This window comes from Dermacentor variabilis, chromosome 6 (assembly GCF_050947875.1).
Source record: "Dermacentor variabilis isolate Ectoservices chromosome 6, ASM5094787v1, whole genome shotgun sequence".
NCBI classification, from domain to species: domain Eukaryota; kingdom Metazoa; phylum Arthropoda; class Arachnida; order Ixodida; family Ixodidae; genus Dermacentor; species Dermacentor variabilis.
This window is the reverse complement of record NC_134573.1, coordinates 1,818,959-1,840,059: the sequence shown is the minus strand read 5'-3', so window position 1 is coordinate 1,840,059 and position 21,101 is coordinate 1,818,959. Positions and strand designations below refer to the sequence as shown.

General features: G+C 43.7%; 1 protein-coding gene across 3 annotated transcripts in view; it reads right to left on the bottom strand.

Moving 5' to 3' along the window:
- Positions 1 to 21,101, bottom strand: part of tefu (Serine/threonine-protein kinase tefu) — a 471,138-nt gene that overhangs the window by 168,910 nt on the left and 281,127 nt on the right. For all 3 annotated transcript variants that reach the window (XM_075694675.1, XM_075694677.1, XM_075694676.1), the window contains 2 exons: positions 20,981 to 21,094; positions 3,153 to 3,302 (listed from right to left, as the gene is read on the bottom strand). In XM_075694675.1, coding sequence (XP_075550790.1) covers positions 3,153 to 3,302; positions 20,981 to 21,094 — 264 coding nt within the window. The remainder of the gene's footprint in view (positions 1 to 3,152; positions 3,303 to 20,980; positions 21,095 to 21,101) is intronic.

Genomic DNA, 21,101 nt, shown 5'->3' with positions numbered 1-21,101 from the left:
AACATTAACTCAAAAATTTTGAAAAACACTGCAGCAATCTCTAGTGAAATTTTATGCCTCATCTTCCAGCAATTATTATCATCTGGCTTGCTCCCTACACAGAGGAAAATCACAAATATTATCGCCGTGTTTAAAAATGGAAACAGAAATTCACTGGAAAATTACCGCCCCATTTCGCTAACATGCATTTGCTGCAAATTATTCGAACACATTATTGCTTCTGACATATACAGTCACCTGGAACATATTTCTTTCTTTTTTCCTAAATAGCACGGCTTCTGGAAAGGTTTTTCTTGCGACGCCCAACTGCTAGAATTTACTAATGACTTGCATTTCAACATGGACGCTAACCTGCAAACTGACTGTATCTTTTTATATTTCGCTAAAGCTTTTTACCACGTTGCACATTCCTCTTTGTTCTCAAACTTATCTGCTGTTTGCCTTGATTCTCTAACCCTGTCATGGCTTCATAATTTTCTTTCTTTCTGCAAGCAGTTCACTACGGTTAAAAATTTCACCTCTTCCCTCTGCAACATATCACCTGGCATACCTCAAGGCAGTGTTCTTGGCCCTTTGTTGTTTTCAATATACATTAACAACTTGACCACCGATACATCTTCCTCCTTACAACTTTTTGCTGGTGACTGCATCATTTAAACTCAATTAATTCTATGCATGATCACTTCACTCTCCATAGTGATCTTAACCACATTTCAAACTGGTGTACTTAATGGCAAATGATGCTTAACTCGACTAAATGCAAAGTAATCTCTTTCAGGTCCCAAGCATACAAATTCTAACTTCTCGTACCTCATTGATAGCACAACAGTATCTTGGGCATCAACATACAAGTATTTAGGTGTTCAAGAAGCATACGGTGAGGGGCTAGTTGGTATGAAATTATGAGAACAAAGAAAAACTGCGCAAAAAAGAACAGAAAGGTGTTCACCTCACGCATAATCTTTCATGGGCCACACACATTCTGAACATTTCTGCCAAGGCTTCCAGATCACTGGGGTGTCTGCAACAGAACTTACGAAACTCCCCTAATAATGTAAGACAATTGGCTTACCTAACAACTGTGCGACTGCAACTAGAATTTAACAGTTTTCATAAAATTTCCATCAGCTATCTGGTCCTCATATCAAAACTACCTAATCAGAATACTAGAATCTGCACAAAATAGAGCCTCTTGTTTCGCTACACAGAACTACAGGCCCAATTCGAGCATAACGCAAATTAAACTTGACATCTCTCTCGAACCATTAGATTTTCGTCATTCCATTGCTCTTTTATGCCTATTTCACAAATATCATTACAGCACTAGGCCATCTCCATTACCTCTGGAAACACATTAACACCTTTCGTGCCGACTACGAAATCAATTTAGCATAAAGCGCACGCACGGAAGGACCCAAGCCTTCAATTCATCAGCACTTCCACGTACCACTGCTCTTTGGAATGACCTTACCGACTCTAACGTGTCCATCTGTGACCAGTAATCAGTCCATGATCAGCTGCGGAAACCTTTTTTTTTAAATAGTGACATCATGACTTGGGTCTCTTCAGTTGGTTTTAACTTCCATTCTCGTTGCTATTCTGGTATGCCTTGTTATCTTGCGTATCTTACATCAATGACATTTCTTGTATGACCACTGTTTTTTCTTACGATATGTATTGGCCACGTATGATGCATTCATGTTACTCGTGGTATAAAACGATGCTCATCATGCCTATGTATATTTTTTTGTTATCATTTGCTCTGTACAATTTTTCCCTTTTACTCTTTGTTTTGCATCTGGCATTGTTATTTGATACTTGTTCCTATACTATTTATGCTGTTTTTTGTCCCGCTTACTCAATACCTTTCCGTGCCCTGTAAGGTATATCGAATAAAAAAAAAATGAATTACAAAGCAGAAAGTAGCAGCATCAGCTTTTTGAATGTCTGGAATTGGTTATGCTCAGATGACTGGCTTCAAATATTGCATTAGGATTGCTCTTCTTGATTCTGTGCCAACACAGTGTCTTGGCACAGTGCCAGTAATGCCGTTGCCTGTAAACGCCGTGTCTGGTGCAGATGCATGCAAAAATGACCGAGAATATTACTGGCGGCACTCTGGAAAGGCTTCACGCAGTCTATGCACGACTAGCGGACTTATATTTTCATGATTTCGCTTAACTCAAAACTCCACGTAACACAAATTTTTTTCCAGTTTTATACAACTTCGAGTTAATGGGAGCATACTGTAATTAGTCTTGCTCCATGCCATCATGGCTTCTTCAATGAAGCACAGCAAAGGAGAGTTGGCCTCTGCATTGTGTTGGTTGGTGCCACCTTCCTTTCTCAATGCGATTATCAGCAAAAGCTGTAGGAACTCTCACTTTTTACACTGGTTTCAAAATTTTCTATTATTGCACTTTTGACATTGACACTTTTGTTCATTATGTGTTTTCAAGTGGCCATTATTTGTGGCTTTCATCTTCACCTTAGTTTTGAAGTTTCATCAGCACGAACATTTCTCAATGCTCATACCCTAACCGTGTTAGCCCAAATACAATCGGCAGTCCTCTCGTGGTGCTTCTTTGAAACTTTAGCATAGCCTGAACACAAAGTTAATGAAAAATCTGCAACAATTGGACATAATGCACCTTGTCCACTCTCGTCATCATTCCCCAATTTTAAACAGGCTACAACTTCTCCAAATCGGTGCAGTCCATTTCAAATGCTACATTTTGGGGCATTCAAGTGGTTCTAGTAAAAAAGCTTCTCGCTGTAGCACAGCAGATTGGGTGGCCAACAAGTTCCAGCTTATTGCGTGTATGCTTTGCACCGTATATGCAATGGTATCAAAGCACTAACTCGCCGAACAACGAGCTTTACTAGATGCAGCCGAAACTTCAGTATGCCATGGGGTCTGCAGAAAATTATACGTCTGTACACAGCAATGTTAGTCATGTGTGTTGGAAGTCTCCACAAAAAAGAAAAAGATAGCAATTAATGAAGCAGCTTTCAACATTTGGCAATGGAGACCATGTGGCTGGAATCTGCAATTTAGCAGTTCTTATTAAATGTGTTGTTGTGACACATTGCTCCCCTAATTATTATTTGAGTCGTATTGCGCAAATGACATAGCCCCATGGCTCACTGACCTGCATGGCGTTGCGGCAAGCCGCAGGTGTCCAGTCGTGTGGCTGGTAGCGCTGGTGGGCCCCCGTGTGCGGTGTGAGCAGGAACTCTGAAAAGGGCTGCGTCCCTTCGCACCACTGCACCAGGCCACTGCGACGCGACAGTGGAACCACCTGTCCACAGAAATGCATCAAACGTACAGTCTGAAAAAAGAATCCAGTACAATTTGGGGCATGCTTCTTGGCTGCTGGCACTGAAGTGATGAACAGAGTTCGTGAAAAATAATTTACCTCTGGCTCTGTCGAAAAAAAAAAAAATCAAAGTGTCAATTGAAGTCTGTTTTGTCTCATTCTAACAAACCACTTTTGTGCTTGTATCAGAGGACAACTCCCCAGTTTCCTGCACTTAAGGTAAGTGACTGCTAAACCAATTAGAATGCACTAGAACATGGTCAAGTAGAGAGTTGCCGCTGAGGTACTGTGCAATGAAACATATAGCTGCTGCAATAATAAGTGGACTGGCATGGAGGCATGCTTCTGTAGCGCACTCTTTAGCTGCAGGCTCGAAGAGAGGCTGCACCTGTGAAAGGAATAAAGTATCTGCACGTCTGTCGGTTAAAATTTCTTGGTGTGACTGCATCATCGGGACTTCATTACCCTGGTGCATGCGCGTGGCGATGGTGCTCCTGGTTGTCAATGTAGGCCACGAAGGCGTCCACTGGTAGATCCACACGGTGGTACGTCCTAGATCATAACAGCATCGGTAGAGTTGCAAACTTTTCGTCGTTTTCGGATAAAGTTGTCAAACCTGTAGTCATCAGGCATATCTGGCAGTGGCAGACTCTGTGGTGTAGTTGTTGTTGATGCAGGCGTCCATTGGTACACTGGCACGGTTGGCCAGTGAATGGTGGAAAACATTTGTGCTGTCACATACGACTGGGTCGTGGTTGTGATCCGTGGTTGTGATGCGCGTGGTGATGGTGCTCCTGGTTGTCAATGTAGGCCACGAAGGCGTCCGCTGGTAGATCCACACGGTGGTACGTCCTAGATCATAACAGCATCGGTAGAGTTGCAAACTTTTCGTCGTTTTCGGATAAAGTTGTCAAACCTGTAGTCATCAGGCATATCTGGCAGTGGCAGACTCTGTGGTGTAGTTGTTGTTGATGCAGGCGTCCATTGGTACACTGGCACGGTTGGCCAGTGAATGGTGGAAAACATATGTGCTGTCACATATGACTGGGTCGTGGTTGTGATCCTCTTGAAGGAAAAGTAACGCTCGTGCTGTGGCGACTGGAACTGTAGGCTAAGTCACACATGGTGTTTTTATTTTTTTAACAGTAACGCAGTCGCTCTTGTGATAGTTGCTGTGGCTGCTTGTGTTTTTGTCATGAAGAAGGTCTTGGGTGACCTCGAAGCTGGCGGTATGTTGAACCCAGGCTTTTGGTTTCAAGCAATGCTTTGTCAGTTGTGTTTGTTCTCCTCAGTGTGGCGAAAGTGGTGAGACAAGCAAAAGTGGTAGTGATTTCGTCGGTTGCGTTTCCGGTGGTCACGAGACAGGATCCAAGCCTGTCGCACTATGCGCACAATATTGACACGTGTACATGTTGATCTTTCCTGGGTGACCATGTTTCACCGCTTAACAAATGCTATCGCACAGCGCAGGACGCGCCTGCATGTATAGGAAGTTTCTGGAATGTTATCGATGCTTCTATCCGCTGTCTGTTGTCGCTGAACCTTGTGGTATCTGATTTCGTTGCGTGACGCGAATGGTGTAGAACTTTGTGGAAGACACGCGGGTCCCAGAGATTAGTCTGGAACATTCGACGACTGCTGTATAAAAGCCGACGCGCTTGAGCCGCTGATCAGATTTTCGACGATCGCCGACCATGTTCACCGCTATCGTGGTGCTATAAGTGTAGCCTGTTTTTGTGGGCACAGGTTCGCCCAATAAAAGTTAGTTTTCTCTTTCACAGTATTTCTACTGTGTTCTGTGCGTTCACCACCAGGTGACAATATAGCACGAGTGTGCAGGTATATATGAATCGTCATCCATGTAGGTTTGTACCATATGGCTGGTCACTGACACCTGTTTCCGACACATTGTGTGGCAATTGGTTTGGCCTCGCGGAATATTGAAAATGTATGTGGTCGGTTAACTGGTAAGTAACTGGCAGCTTGTCCACTTTTCTAGCTGTGATCTGGGGTCCCTTGTTGGCAATCAAGTTGTTGTTCAGGATCAGCTAACACTGCACTCTCACCTTAATCTGAAGCTTCGGTAGTTGCTTGCATTGCATCAGTATTCTGGAATTTGCGCTGACGTTCAAGCGCTTACCTGGTAGACTACCTGGATGTACTGCCTGCTGCCTCACAAAGGGCTGGCGGCAGTCGACAGAGATCCAAAGTCAGCATAGGAATTAAGACGAAAACAAGCCCGGCTGGTTGCGTGATGGATCTTCTCGTGGTATTCAAGTGTTTTGGCAAATTTGGCTTCGTACTCATCATCGTCGATTGTGAGCTCTTCGATTTTGTCGTTCATTTCAGTGAGGCAACGGTGAGGTCTTTGTCATCGAGTTTGTTTAGGAGCACTTGCAAGTCGGTAGATGTCGGCTGAGTTTACTGCAAAGCTTCAGTTCCAGTGGCGAAGGCAGCGGCGCTTCGAATGATGCCACGCTGACGGCATGGTCGATCCATGGTCAGTTGTGCAGAAAGCAGTCTCCTTCTCTGGTTTCACGGCACCATAATATAAAGAACAAACTGACTGTGTGCCTGTATGTTATGATTGCTCGGTATGAATGCTTTACTGGGACCCCAATTCCCTGGCTCATGCATATGGTCATGGCGTGCTTTCTTTTCTTCTGTTCGCAACACCTCTTTCATCACCAGAGAAAAATGACAATTTTTCAGGGGTCAGGTGCTATCTGCACAATTGCAGATGTGAAGATAGTGATTTTGGGAAGTTAGCACAAGCAAAACATGAGACTTGAAGAAAGGTACAGCATTCGTGCTGAAGTGGTTTGTGTTGTCCCTTCAAGGCTCGTGTTTCGCTTGCGGTAACTTCAAAAAATTATGAATCACCAATTGGCCTACACCCACACTCTGCTATGAAGATATGCATCAAAATGAAAAGCAAGCTTCTTCAAGCACTTTTGAGTGCCATGCATTAAAATGAACCACCCAGACAATAAAACGCAACCTTTCATCAACGAAGCAGAGGTACGCGCAAAATCATTTTGTTTTTCTGCACTCAAAATGAAGTGAGCACATGCGGCTGCTCTTCAGCGGAGTCTGCTCTTTGTGTCCAGTGGCGAGCAACAAACTATCCATGGCTATATAACCCTTCAGGATCACTTCAGAGCGATCCAGGCAGCAAGTAGAACCTGCCATGTACAAAACCCGGACCTTGCATCTTTACAGTGTTTCCCAGTGAGCGGATCAACACGGATCTAGCGTCGCCATGCCTGCTGAATCCTCTTCTGACAGCGCAGCCGTCAGGCATATCTACGAAAGATTGCTTAAGAAGAGGGTGACTTAACGGGTGGCCTACGACGGACCTATTGCCCGAACAGCTGATCGCGCTGTCATTACAGTGGCTGATGCGCGCAGCGGCTATTCTGGCTAACGATGCACCTTGGGTTTGCTATAAGAGCCCTGTCTGGATGGAGCCAGCATCACTTCAGAGCGATCCAGGCAGCAAGTAGCAACCCACCATGTACTAAACCCGGACCTTGCATCTTTGCAGATACGTAAGAGTTCAAATGTTCATCTCAGGTTCAAATTATAGTTGCTGGATCGCTCTGCATTGTTGCTCTGTTGTAGGAAAATTGTAATGGGTGAAAATCCGCTGAAATCATTTGGACAGGTTCTTGCGGACAAACCGCCGGGTACCATTAAAGAACTAGCTAAAGTTACAGCCAACATACGTAGACATATGTAGACCAACATATGTAGACCAACATACATACGTGTATGTTGGTCTATATATATAGGGTTTGATATGTGTAAATACATGTGTGAATATACTTGATTATGTATACTATGTATGTGTATATATATGATTGAACTTCAACTTTACTTGAACTAGTGTTAATTCGAATCTTGTACCCACCCCTTATGTAATACCCCTGCAATCGGGGGTCCTTAAGGAAAATAAACTGAACTGAACTGAAAGTCTTGCTTGACATAACCTCAAAGCTAGAAAGTATCACAATAAGCATCAGAGTTGACATAAAAAGCTTAGTAGCAGACAACAAACAGTCCCAGAGGGACATGCAGGACATCAAGACATCCATGGATGTCATGAATAGGACATTTGAGCAACTAAGGACTGACGTGCACAATGTACACCGTGAACTATCACAAGTGAAACACCAGCAGGCTAGCATTACTGGCGATGTGCGCCAGTTGCAGGGGGAAGTGAGAGAAATGCGACAGGAAATAATCGAGCTCAAGCAATACAGTCGTCGGAACAACTTGGAAATAAGAAATGTTCCTGTGTCGGCAGACGAATCGCTGCCAGACATGATGCAAAACATAGCGACTTGCTTGAAGATGGAACTTCGTACCGAAGATATCGATGTAGTGCATCGAGTTCCGACCAAAAACAAGGCTCAACAGAACATTTTGGTAAGGTTTACCACTATTGCAGTCCGAGACAAAATGATAAAGAATGCCAAGAAAGAGATTGTCTACATCGGCCCTTGGCTTCCAAAAGAATGAGCCCATATTCATTAATGAACACCTCTGCCAAGAGAATAAGATTCTCCTCGCAAAAGCTCACCAAGCGAGAAGAGAGAAAATTTGGAAGTATGTATCGGTATCGCAGGCCAAAATTCTAATGCGGAAAACTGAGAATTCTCGTGTACTGCACATCATTTCTGGAGACGACCTGAAAAAGGTACTTTAGAGCCTCTAGAGCTAAGTCTTGTTTGCCACACCAATCATGGCGTTCTCAATCGTGATGTTGAATGGGAATTCCACAAAACCCAGGGTATATTGATACTTCACTGTAACATTCGAAGTTTTCGTAGAAACAAAGATACATTGTGTTTCTTTTTGGCACAGCATAATTTTGCCTTTGATGTAATTGGCTTAACGAAAACTTGGTTAAAAGAAGGTGAGCACATCTCCATTCCGGGATACAGTCTTGTAAGCAATCCCAGGAATGCAGTATCGCACGGTGGTAGAGTGGCTCTACTAATCAAGCAGACGGTACCCTTTAGGATAATCACCGATACTGAGATTAGTAACAGTACGGTTGAATCTCTCTTTGTTCTTTTAGATTCACGCATAGTTGTTGGTACAATATACCAACCACCAAGCTCGAGTCTGCCCGTTTTTTATCAATCGTTGGAATCTATCCTTTCCACCCTAAGCAGTAAGAGCTATGGTACCATCACTATTGTTGGCGACTTTAACATTGATATCAGCAAAGACACGAATTGTGAATACACGCACCTACTGGAGTCATACAACTTTAGGAATACAATCCAAGAACCTACTAGATTGTCACCAAGTGCATCTACAACTATAGACCATGTATTGTGTAACAGTGATAACATACATTCTGGCATATATGATATGAGCCTCACTGACCACTGCCCTATGTTTGTGTTATTACACAGCGCAAATAATACCATTGCAAAAAAGACCATCTTGGCAAATCGCAGGATTAATTACAAAATACTGCGGCAAAAAATTAAGGAAAAGGAATTTCAAGATGAATTTAGCAGTGACGCTCATATCGAATGCACAAACTTTGCAAATGCATTAGCCCACATGATATCTCAGTGTACCACATATAAACAAGACAAATACGAGGAACCTTTGTGCCCATGGTTGAATAACACCATACTTACAGCAATAAAAGAAAAGGGCTGGTGGTACCAAAAATGGAAAAAACATAGAGATAACATCTATTATTTGCAAAATTATCGAATATCTCGTAACCACGCAGTAGCTGTTATCCGGAGGCGGAAAAAAGAATACAACGCATTCTTAAAGGGGTGGAGACATCAAAATTTTCGTTCATGCGTTTGTTGATTCAAACGTTGCGTCATGCTTCAGGGAGCACGATACACACAGCGGGATTCATATATATCCGATAAATAATTTAATAATAGCATTATTATACCGAGCGATTTTGGTTTCGGTTTCTGGGCTCCGGGGGATGCTATGACGTCACAGAGGAGGAAACGCAACATGGCTTGGTCACGTGGCCCACAAAAAATAGTGACGTAAAACTATGCTGCGTCGTCTGCCCGCGCATACGCGTGCTCTGCCAGCAGGGGTCAACCAATGGCGATTCGAAGTGCATGTCGTGATTATTATAATTATTGCGAAGAGCGACAACAACGGTAAGAAAATATTGCGGCTTGTGAGAGTCGGTGATTCATTCCGAAGCGCCGTAAGCTTTAGCTTTGAAGTGAACCGGAAAAGGCCTCGGCGGCGCCGAACGATCAGAGGTGGTGAAGCTGCCGTCGATGCCACAGCGACCACTCCTCGGTCGCTGATTGGCCGCTTCGCCGTACGGCTGCCGCACAAATGGGTCCCGGGCCCGTCCTCTTTACGGCAAGGAAATCTTGCCGTTCGCGAGCAAAACCGCCGTCACACGGGGGGCCCGCGAACTGCAAACGGCGTGCAGCGAGTTTCTGTGCCAGTAACGTGGACGGGCCGGTAACGTGGAAAGGCCAAGCGAAGGAGAGTCCGCTCCTAGCTGCCGAACTACGCGACTATGCGAGGAGAGAAGCAGACAACACGAACGCCGCATATCCTGGTCCCTTTCGGAGTCGGCCGGCTAGTGTTACACTCAAACATGTAAAGGCCCGTCCGCAGGGCAACTCGTCACACGCAGTTTGCCGTTCGCGGGCCGGTGTGCGGCGTTCGTGTTGTCCACTTCTCTCCTCTTGTGTCTGTGTCTGCACGCCTTACCCCTTCTTTGCATTAAGAAAGGATTTCCATATGCCTGTAGCTCGGTCGTAGTGGAGGCTATGCTCGGTTGCTCGGCTCAGCAGGCTCCGTAATCGGCATTTCATCGCTACTCATCATACGCCACGTTTTTGTGCTGGTGTGCTATGACGTCAATATTTTCGTTCCTCCTCTGTGACGTAGTAACTGCCTCGCTAGCAATGGGTCTCGACTACGAGAAGGAGTTTTTAATGACTCTTTGGAGCTAAATTAAAATTATTTTGAAATGTTTGCAGCGTCCAATACCTCGTTCTGGGTGTCCTTGCATACGGAAGCAGCCTACAACATGCTTTTTATAGCCTCAAAATTTGGTGTCTCAACCCCTTTAACAAAACAAGCACAAGGAAATACAAAAAAAATGTGGGAAATTATAAAAGCAGTAATTGATAAACCAAATAAAAAAACGATCGCTCCTAAACATGCGCGCCAACACTTCTAATGCATACTTTACTAGCATTGGCCCAAAGCTAGCAGAGCGTATTCCGGTTACTGAAAGCAATGTCGATTGCTCCATCATCCATGCATGTTTTTCCTTGGATCAAGTGGACAAGCATACCATAACCTCAATAATACCAGGCATGCCTTGCTACAAACCTACTGGCCACGATGGCATTACCGTAAAAGCATTGAAAGACAATATGGATATTCTTGTGCCAGTACTCACAAATAATTAATAACTGTATAAGCCGAGGCACATACCCTGACATCTTAAAGATCGCAAGAGTTTCTCCTATATATAAAAATGGTGACGTCAATGACCCTGCAAGCTATCGGCCTATCTCTGTGCTTGGCATAATAAATACTGTATTTGAAAAGGTCATCGCGGCTCAACTGAAGCACTACCTAAACGAAAACAAGCTTCTGACAGATTCCCAACATGAATTTAGAGCCAATCGATCAACGTCATCAGCAGTGTTAGAACTAACCCAGAGTATATACACAGCTCTACACAAAAACAATTATTTAAGGATTATTTTTAGATTTAAAGAAAGCATTTGACACGGTCTGTCATTCCATATTTCTAAAAAAATTACGAACTTATGGTTTTAGTGAAATTACAATGGACCTCTTTTCAAGCTGGTCTTTTCAATGGTCGAAAACAATATGTAAAATTTGGCTCCTTTGTTTCCCAGTATACTGCTATAGTCACAGGAGTTCCGCAAGGATCAGTTTTGGGGCCCATACTGTTCTCGCTATATGTAAATGACCTCCCAACAATACTAAAGTCATCAAAATGTATCATGTACGCTGACGATACCACGCTATTATTTTCAGGTAAATCTCCTGGCGTATTGCAGAACACTATAAACAGCGAGTTATCCAACATATCAACTTGGTTTGCATGTAATAAATTAACACTAAACAGAGATAAGACAAAATACATAGTATTCAACTCCCGTTATTCCAGGGGTGACACAATTGGCATGCAACTTCACCTTCTAGGTGGAACAATAGAACAGCTCGATCACATAAAATATTTAGGGGTATTATTGGACTGCAACTTGAACTGGAGACCACAAATATCTATATATATATATATAGTATATATATAGTATATGCACGAAATTAGCTTCGGCTTGCTATTTATTAATAAAATGCAGGGAATATCTTGACCTTAGCGTACTTAAAGTTGTTTACTTTTCCATATTTCACTGTCACATCACATACTGTTCTGAATCATGGTCTAACACATATAAAACATACATAGATCCCGTCATTCGGTTACAGAAAAGGGCCTTGCGCATTATGACATACACAAGCCCACATGATAATACTGACATGCTGTTCTGTCGTCTCGGTATATTACCATTATCTCTGGCATGCGAAATGAAAGTTGCCATTTGGATTAACAATATTTTACGTGGGAATCACTCATTATCACCAAGCCTGTTTATTACATCTAATCGCAATACAAGGGGTGCAACAAATATAAATTTCAACCTACCAATCACTCGTAACACGTATGGCCAACGACTACTTGAGTTTCACGGTGCTAAAATTTGAAACACAGTACCTCTTGAGGTAAAAATGGCCAACAATTTCGTGTCTGCTGTTAAAAAGCTATACCTATAAAAAAATACGTGATTTTCCGTCAGTCTGGTTCTCCACTTGTTTCATACTGTGCAAGATTATTCCTCATGGATCTATTCGGAAAGCCTAAACACTTCAGCACAGACCCTTGCAAATATGTTACTTCTACGTATAATATGCTATTTCGGTTTTTTTTTGTGTAAGCGCATGTATTCTCCTGACAGTTCTGTTTTATTACCATTGATTGATATGAACTGTTTTTCTTTTTTAATGGTTTTAATTGTATGTATCCACCTAACTCTATTAGGTTGTGTCATTGAAAACTAGATATGCACATGACATTGTAGCTGCTACTACATATATAACTATGGGCCTACACTAGCTTTTGGCTACAGGCCCAACAGTTCCTTTGTACAAATTATTATCAATGAATAATAAACTGAATTGAATTGAATTGAAAAAAAATTGAAGCCTGTCTGGCGCAGGAGTCAATACACAGTTTGCGCCTGACATTGTGCTGTGCATGCACTTTGTCAGTGCAGCTAGTCAAAGCAAATAATGAGGGAAATCTTTCAATGGGCAAAAACTGTTGCAGCGACATGGAGAGTATCCCACTATGACCAACAACTGAAGAAGACTTGAAGTGCGACATGAAGGGTTAGGTCATGGAATGAGCAAGAGCACATGGTACAAGGAGCATGGGAGCCAACACAAACTTATGATGTAGTGCTGCTGTTGTTATGCTCTGGGATGTTTACAAACTGACCTTGTTGATGCTGACGTAGTGAAGTACTGCACTTTGCAGGTGGCTGCATGCACATACTTTAATATTGATTTTAAAAATGACACAAATGGCAAATGCATTCTCAGTATGATCCTCAATAGAGAGTAGAAAACATACAGGTACTTCAGTGACATGCTGGGACCGAAACACAGAAATGTACTATGTCAGTGTCACTGAAAGCGTTAAGTACATTCTGAATGGACTACATTATATAGAATATGTTCAGGTTTGGGATTACACAGACATATGTGCTTTTTTATATTTTTCCAGTGACGGCTTTTCGCCAGCTAACAAATGTTAAACTTTATGCATAAGAAGTTAACAATATGGTATCATCAATAATAATCTGCCCCCTCGATTCCCTTTCTTCTTGTTAAAACTTCATACATGTATCAAAACATTCCTAATTGCTCCAATCGATTCTATCTGTTGCCTGCGTTGTCGCCAAACCTCTTGTAATCAGATTGCATGCACAACGCGAATAGTGCGGTACATTCTAGAACTTGTGCGAGCATCAGCAAATATTGTGCTGTCCGAGTGTCACTTGTTCTTGTGGGCACAGCTTTGCCCAGTAAAGAGTTAGCTTTGTCCGCATTCACTGTCACGCCACATTTCGATTCTTTATCGTCACAGCAATGTGACAACACAAACAGTTTTTCAAGCGATCAGGGAGGATACAAATACATGAACCACATGCAAGCGAGCCGGCGCAGTTTATCACGGAATGGAATGGGAGGTTCCTTCACCTCCAGTCTCTGTCGGCAAGCGTGCCCAGCTCGCAATTCCATGAGCCAGGCGAGGTCACAGGCCCGACAGAGCTATGTTGCCAATTTGCTGGCTGCTTATTGGCCACTTGCTGCCCCATTCCTCAGTTTGCCGCTGCTCTGCGTGTTTCGCTTACTGCGATATGGACTGCCTAAATGTGATGAATACAAGCTGAGTGCACGTTGGAAGACTCAAGCGTTCACTGCTGACATATTGCAGAACCACAAGGCCTTTTTGGTTAAAGAGATCTAAATCCTCAAAAAGGTCAACAAAAACTCAAAGAACGTCTCGATTTGGCGATTTGGCACAGCACTGTTGACACCCTGCACCATTGTTCAATTCTGTGTGAAGATGAAGCAGGCAAAGAAGGTGACACACGCCAAGCTGAAAGAGGCCCTCCTGACATGGTTTCGAGAAGTCACAGTGGCCAGCATAAATGTGGATGGCAAATTCCGTGTGAAAGAGGTGACAAAATTGTGCTTTCTCTTGGAATTGAAAATTTCCAAGCTTTTGGTGGATAGCTGCACCAATTTAAAGAGAGACATGCACTTTTCTATAGAGTTGTTTGTGTTGAAGGCAAGAAAGTGAATGAGTGCCAGAAGGGAACATCGAGGGCAGAAAACTGCAAACAAGCATTATGGACTTTTTCGCCTTGCATGTACTATATGCCAGGGTGTCAAACCAAACCCCAGCGATACCCAAACTAGAATTTTGGTGAAAACATTTTCAGTTTCTAACAGAATTTTCACACCCAAAAAAACAATTTTGGAGCGTGGTGGGACTAAAACCACACCTGAACTGAAAAAATAAATAAATTAGAAAATGGAGTGACACAATTCAAGCTTATAGGTAAGAAGACTGACTATTGGGGGTCGAGGACTTATGGAGTAGCCGTCATTGGAAGCGCCTCTCTTGCGTAGTATGAAGGATCACGCGGCACTGGAGACATGCCTTGAAAACATGATTACCCAAGCATGGCTGAAAGTGACTGACTTTCTGAGCAGCTTCTGAAATCCTTGCACGGCGCTCACTCATCTTGGTAGTCGAATCTTCGTTGCGGTCGGACTAGAGTGGAGGCGTGCACCCAGTTTGGTCGAGCTTCCGTCCTTCGGAACTTCGTACGCGCTCTCCTTTTTCAGCGACCGGGTTGGAAGTGTTTGTCGTAAAAGTACACTGCTTTTGAAAATGTTTGTCATATCTGGACGCAGTTTCAATATAAAGGGTCGGAAAATCGTAAATGCCGTCAAATGTGGTTGTTATAACCGATAGATCGTTATATCTGGGATTGTTATAAGTGGATTTATCAAGAGCAACAAACGGTGGAGCGCTTGTTGCCAGCAGTGCTTAAAACATTCCATTCTGATTATCACCAACTAGCCCAATGTCAAGTCGCATGTCTTGGTGAAGGAGGGTTTGGAACAGGGGAGCACAAAACATTGAAGGCATATGCATGCAGTGTAAACATTTCCTTTTGTGGCCAAGGACACAACCTACAGCAAAGTGCCAACTCGATTCCTATTGCATATCATATTGACCGCAAAAAAGACGGGGATAGAGGGAGAGAACACATAAACAGCACGGGCGGTAATTTTCAACTCAGTTGAAAATTACCGCCCGTGCTGTTTATGTGTTCTCTCCCTCTGTCCCCGTCTTTTTTGCGGTCAATATGATATGCAGTAAATACCAACTAGGTCAAAGTGAAGTTCTTCTGAAGCATTGATTCCTATTCTCTGTGAACCTGGTCTGCACTCTTCTAGGGTGAATTGAGCCTGTTACCTGGACTAAGCATTGGCAACGTAGCTTTCACACAAATTCGTTTTATGCTGGCATGCGATGCAACTTGTAGCATCTGACTGCTGTTGTGCGGTGCACTCGTGGGTGGTAATTCATGCCACAAGTGGTTCTCCTGTTGCTTCTGTAGAGCAACCAAACCTTGCTCCATGACAACTGCTGTTTCCAACAACAAAGAGCCAAACAGCCAGACCTCCTGCTGAATCGCAGGCAGAAAGGGTATTATGTGATTGTAGTACAGATGATAGGGGTGGACATTTAATTTTTCTTTGTGAAAATCTTTAGGTCCATGCTGCACAGCTTCAGCGGTGAATGTGTTTTACCCTGATCGAGTGAAAAGCAACATGTCCTATAGTGTTATTTTCTTTATAACTCTTACAGATTCTTGCTTTGAAATTTCATTCAGCGAGACACTTCCACCTCAGTACATGATCATGTTGTATGCTTATTAGTTGCTTTCTGGATCTTATAATGCATAGAAAAGATGTGTTTAGTGTTTTCTTGATTGCAGTGAGAGATTGGGCTAGTTGTAGGCATGACAAGGAGAGCAGAGCACATTTGAGTTATTCTAGGCAGCACATCCACGCAGAAGAACAAATGTGAAAAAGCTAAGTTCATACAACACCCAGCTGTGAGAAAGGCTAAATGGGGTATGTGCCTTCTGTACATCTACATTTTTTTGCTTACGAGCTGCTTTTATATCTATAGTCTCTCTTCCCTGATGAATATTCAAAGAACAGTAAAAAAATAGTGCCGTCTGTGATTAGGACTGAGTTATTAATGACAACACAAACTGATTCTACAAAACTATACATACACAATATCGAGGCATGCTGGCATGGTTTAAAAGAAATAAGCTGTCTCTTCAATTCAAGTTCTGCATAGAATGTGTATTTGAAGCACACTACAGCTGAACCCCACGATAACGAAAGCGCAAGACAAAATTCTTTGCCAAATAGTAAAGGTTTTCAACAGTGCAAGTTCATGAGAAGAATATGGGAAAAGACAGAGCGCTTCTTTTTGCGCACTGTGGTATACCCAAACTGCTATGACGGTGAACTTCATTTCTTTTCCCAAATGAACATTTTCGTATCCCTGGTGAATGCCGACACGATTCAATGCATTTCACATCTCTTCACAACAGAACGCCACCAAACTGCAATCCCACATTAAGAAAATTTGCTGCAACATTAGTACCAGCATTATCTACTCATGTAATGCTAACAGAATCAAAAAGTGCTTAAACAAATTTTCTGCCACTTAAACTGGGTAAAATACCATCAGAGCACGCTTGTGTGGCCACCATCATTACAAAATCAATGTGTCAAAAGCAATTGCAAGTGCCACGTTGTGGCCGCCTCTTTCTTTGCTGATTGCTCGTTTCAAATGACATGGCCACATTGCCGTCGACCTGCACTAAGAACGATTTGCGTGCCACGTGTAGTGCATGCATACTCTCCAGCTAGGTGTGTGTTTAGGTTGACCTGTGTTTTGCGCACAGCGAAAAAAAAAACTCCATTGCATTTGTTTATGGCCCTGGAGATAGTGACCACTGTGTGGGATGCCATGCCTCTGGCCGTGATTGAGAACAGGGAGTATCATCATCCACAATAATGACCCAGCACTGCCAAGCAGGGGAGGGAATTTGGTGTCGCCAATCGAAGATTGCCTTTTTCTTGGTCAATCACTGCAGGTGATACATTCACAAGATCTTGTGAGCTAGTGGCCACTGTGTGGGCTGTTGTTCTTATTGTGCTTCACTGGACAAATATATGTTCTTTTTCTGCCTTTTACCTGTTACTTTTTCCACTGCACAGGAGCGCATATCTTACCTAGCTTATTGGGGGCAGTGAAAGCAACATTAACATCATATCTAGTTGCAACTTTTTTAAGCCTGTGCGATACTGAATGAATGCATGGAATGGCCACTACTCTTTCTTGCTATTACTGCTTTCTGTAATCATGTCCGTCCCCCTTGAAACCGACTTTTTTAGGCGTTCAGCCACAATGGCAACTGTTATGCTAGGATAACCTGCTTCTAATAGGCGCTGGACCTGTGCATTAAAACTGGCACTCATTAAGACGAGCACAGTTGTCGGCACTGTTAGACTCAGCAGTGGGCGAAACATTGCGGGCATTCCCACCAAAACAGCTCAGGTTGGTCGGTGTGTGAGGTGTTGAGGGCCATGAGTTGCGACAGTATTGGGCGACACGACCAATGCGGCGACAGGTGAAACATATTGGCTGGTCATCCGCAGTTCTCCACTCAGTCTGAGATAATGTGGAGAGAAGCGTCGGGGTGGAGCGAAAATAGTAGAAGTGTGTTCGTTAGCTCTGGGATTGGCGACAGCGCACGCAGACTGTAAACCAATGTTTTCAAGTACCTAGTATGATGGCTTGTACGAGGGGAACTGAAAATGTGGTAGCATCAGGGCTACGCTAACAGAAAGCTGTCGGCGCCATCGCATCCAGTACATGTTGAACAATTCGCACCACGTCCTCTGATGGCGACGCATGCTGCTGTCCAGGTTGATCTTCACACATCGACGTTGCGGCAGTATTGGGAAGTCTGCCGAATGGTTGCAAGACGCGTCGGCTTTTGGCCTGCTCGAATTGTTGGCACTCTTTAATGATTGCATCAACTGTAGAGCAGCTTTTGCACATGAGCAAATTAAACGCGTCATCAAGAATGTCTTTAAGCACGTGCCCGACCTTGTTGGCTTCTGTCATGTCGTGATCAGCTTTACGACAAATTGCCAAACATCCTGGATGTACGAGACATAGGACTCTGTGGGGCATTGGGCACGGGAAGCCAGTTCCTGCTTTGCGGCAATTTCATGGCTGGCTGGTTTGCCAAACAACTCTGTCAATTTCTCTTTGCACTGGTCCCAGCTGGTTAGCTCCTCTTCGTGGTTTTCATACCACACCTTTGCCGTGCCTCTTAGGTAGAACATGTTAGCTAGCATAAGTATAGGGCCCCATCTGTTGAATCCACTCACGCATTCGTACATGGGCCCCCACTCTTGAACGTTGGCACCATCGGTGCCACAGAAAGTTCCAGGATCCTTGTGTTGCACAATGACAACCAAAGGTGACAGCGATGTAGCATGCGACGGAAGCGGCAATAACGTTGATCCCAAGTGCTCACCATTATTCATGGTGCGGACGGTGATGCGACGTCCATTGCGAAGCTCTGTTTCCAGCCGTGGTACCCCGCACCTCTCACCAATATGTTATGGAGATAGATAAGAGTATAGAAAATTGTATTTACAATATATATATATATAAGATGAGTCAGAGTAATTAAGATGGCTGGCCACCAACACACAGCAGCCAGCATCCTGCGATCTTCTTCCTTTCTTCTTTCATCCTTCCGTAACAATATTATTCATTGCTGACACGGAAGAAATTGTTTCAATGTGCGTAAAAAAATCACATTCAGCGTTTTTGGCTTTCTCCGCCAGCCGCCATTTTTTTTAGTGCCCCACACTGTTCAGCAGCAGCCACCTTCTTGTTGACCTGTTGTCTCCCTCAGCAAATGCGGGAGGAAAAAAGCTTTTTTTTTCTTTCGCAGCAAATTTAACCTGCATAATAATCGCACCAATGAATTTGCGTCAATTCTTTTTTACAGAAAGTGCGATCATTATGCAAGTAAATAGGGTATATAGGTAAACCTTGATATCATCACAGCCTATTTTTATGTCCACGGCAGTATGAAGGCCTCTCCCAAGGATCTCCAGTCACCCCTGTCTTGTGCTGATTGATTTCAACTTGTGCCTGCAAATTTCCTAATTTCGTCACCCCACTTAATTTTCTGCCGATCTCAAATGCCCTTGATAAACCTAGATAGTCATACTCCTGTACAGACTCTAGAGGTTGACTGCTGATCATGAATTCTTGCTTCCTTGCCAGACTATTGAACATTACCTTTGTGTTCTGCATATTTATCTTCCACCCAACAACAGAGAAAAAACCTTGAAAGTGCAAGAGCACTTTCAAGTTTAAGGTCCCCAATTATTTGTAGCAATTCATCTCCAATGTTGCTGAAAAGGACAGTGCCACCTCCAAACCGAATGCTGCCGAAATATTTGCCATTAATCATCACTCCTAAGCCTTCCCAGTCTGATAGCTTGAATGCTTCTTCTAAGCATGCAATTGCTTAGATTATGCATTGCTAAGATTATGCCTCCTTCCCTGACCCCTTTCTTGATAGGTAATTTTCTGCTTTTCTTGCAGAGAACCAAGGCAGCTGTGGATTGTGAAAAATGACCTGTGCATGCAATCCCATACCTCCATAAAGTTTCAGATAATTTGTAAAGGGTCAGGGGCTGAGTGAACGCTATGGGGATGGATGTGCACCCCAGTGCCAATGTGCGGGCATTCCCTGTTATGGTATTTCTTTGCCTCTCCCTTTCCACTCATAATGGTTGTCGGGGGTGGTCACGGACCGGTTTGTGGTAGTGGCATTACCGGTATGATGGGCAGAGTGAATTTGATGCAGACCTCTCCAGGACATCATTCGGTGTGTTTTCCATCTTGTCTACTGGCCCCTTTGTTTGGGCCTCAGACATGAGCTCGTCTGTGCTGCCTTGCACCTAAGGCAAGCACGTACCTTGGTAGTTTGCTCTCTGTTGTCCTTGTGCTTATTAGTTGTACTCTGTGCATTACAGTGTGGCACCAAGGTGAATTCAATGACCCCAGGGCTCACTTCACTATAGATTTAATAAAGGTCGGTCCTTTTCCGAACGCCAAGCCCAAGAGTCGTGCCTAGTCAACACACACGGTCATGATACGTCGAGCCACACTTGCCAGAGGCCCAAGTTCTCGCAAGTGGGCCCATCAATTATTGCGAGAGCAAGCAGAATAGCTGCGGGAACGCTTTTTCCTAGTGCCATGTCGCAGGATGCAATCCTCCTGCAGCAATACACTATCGGCACCCCTGTCTGTATTTTTTTACCTTGGCTCGGGAGCCCCTTCCCACGCCAGCCTTGGACCAGGCATTTGTGCAGTGTTGGGTGCCACTGCAATCAAATAAACTGTTTCTGCTAACTTTTGACAATACAGTGTTTTTTTGCAAGCAGATCGCTCGGTACCCCCTCTTACAGTTCTAGTGCGGCCTGAGCGTTCGTATAATGGCACGCTAGATCATGCGAGGTGATGGCTGACAAAGCCCTGTGGCTTGCTAAGCCTGAACCCGTGGTGCTCGGTACTCCTATGAGATCGCTTCACTTCATACCACCGATGCGAAAATACTGTCGACACAGCATGAAACTGTATCTTTCATCGCCGACTCTCACATTCACAAAAATTTAATTTTTTAAATTAACATTTGCATTTTCCGATTGACCAATATCAGAAACTTTTGCAGCCCCTTCCATGTAGTAAATAACCATCGGCAACTGCACTTACTTGCATAAAAGGTTGAATTTCAATATAATGAAATTTCAATATATAACGAAGCAAATTGTCAACTTTACCAACTTGTTTACATCGAGGTTCAACTGTAACTGGCACTCACCTTGTATGTGCGCATGGCCAGCCTCCCTGTTGCTGTAGGGCCGTGAGCAAGCAGGCAGTTGACCAGGCCAAATGCCTGTTGCATAACTGCATCCTGGCGCAGGTCATCACGGCCCTAGAAT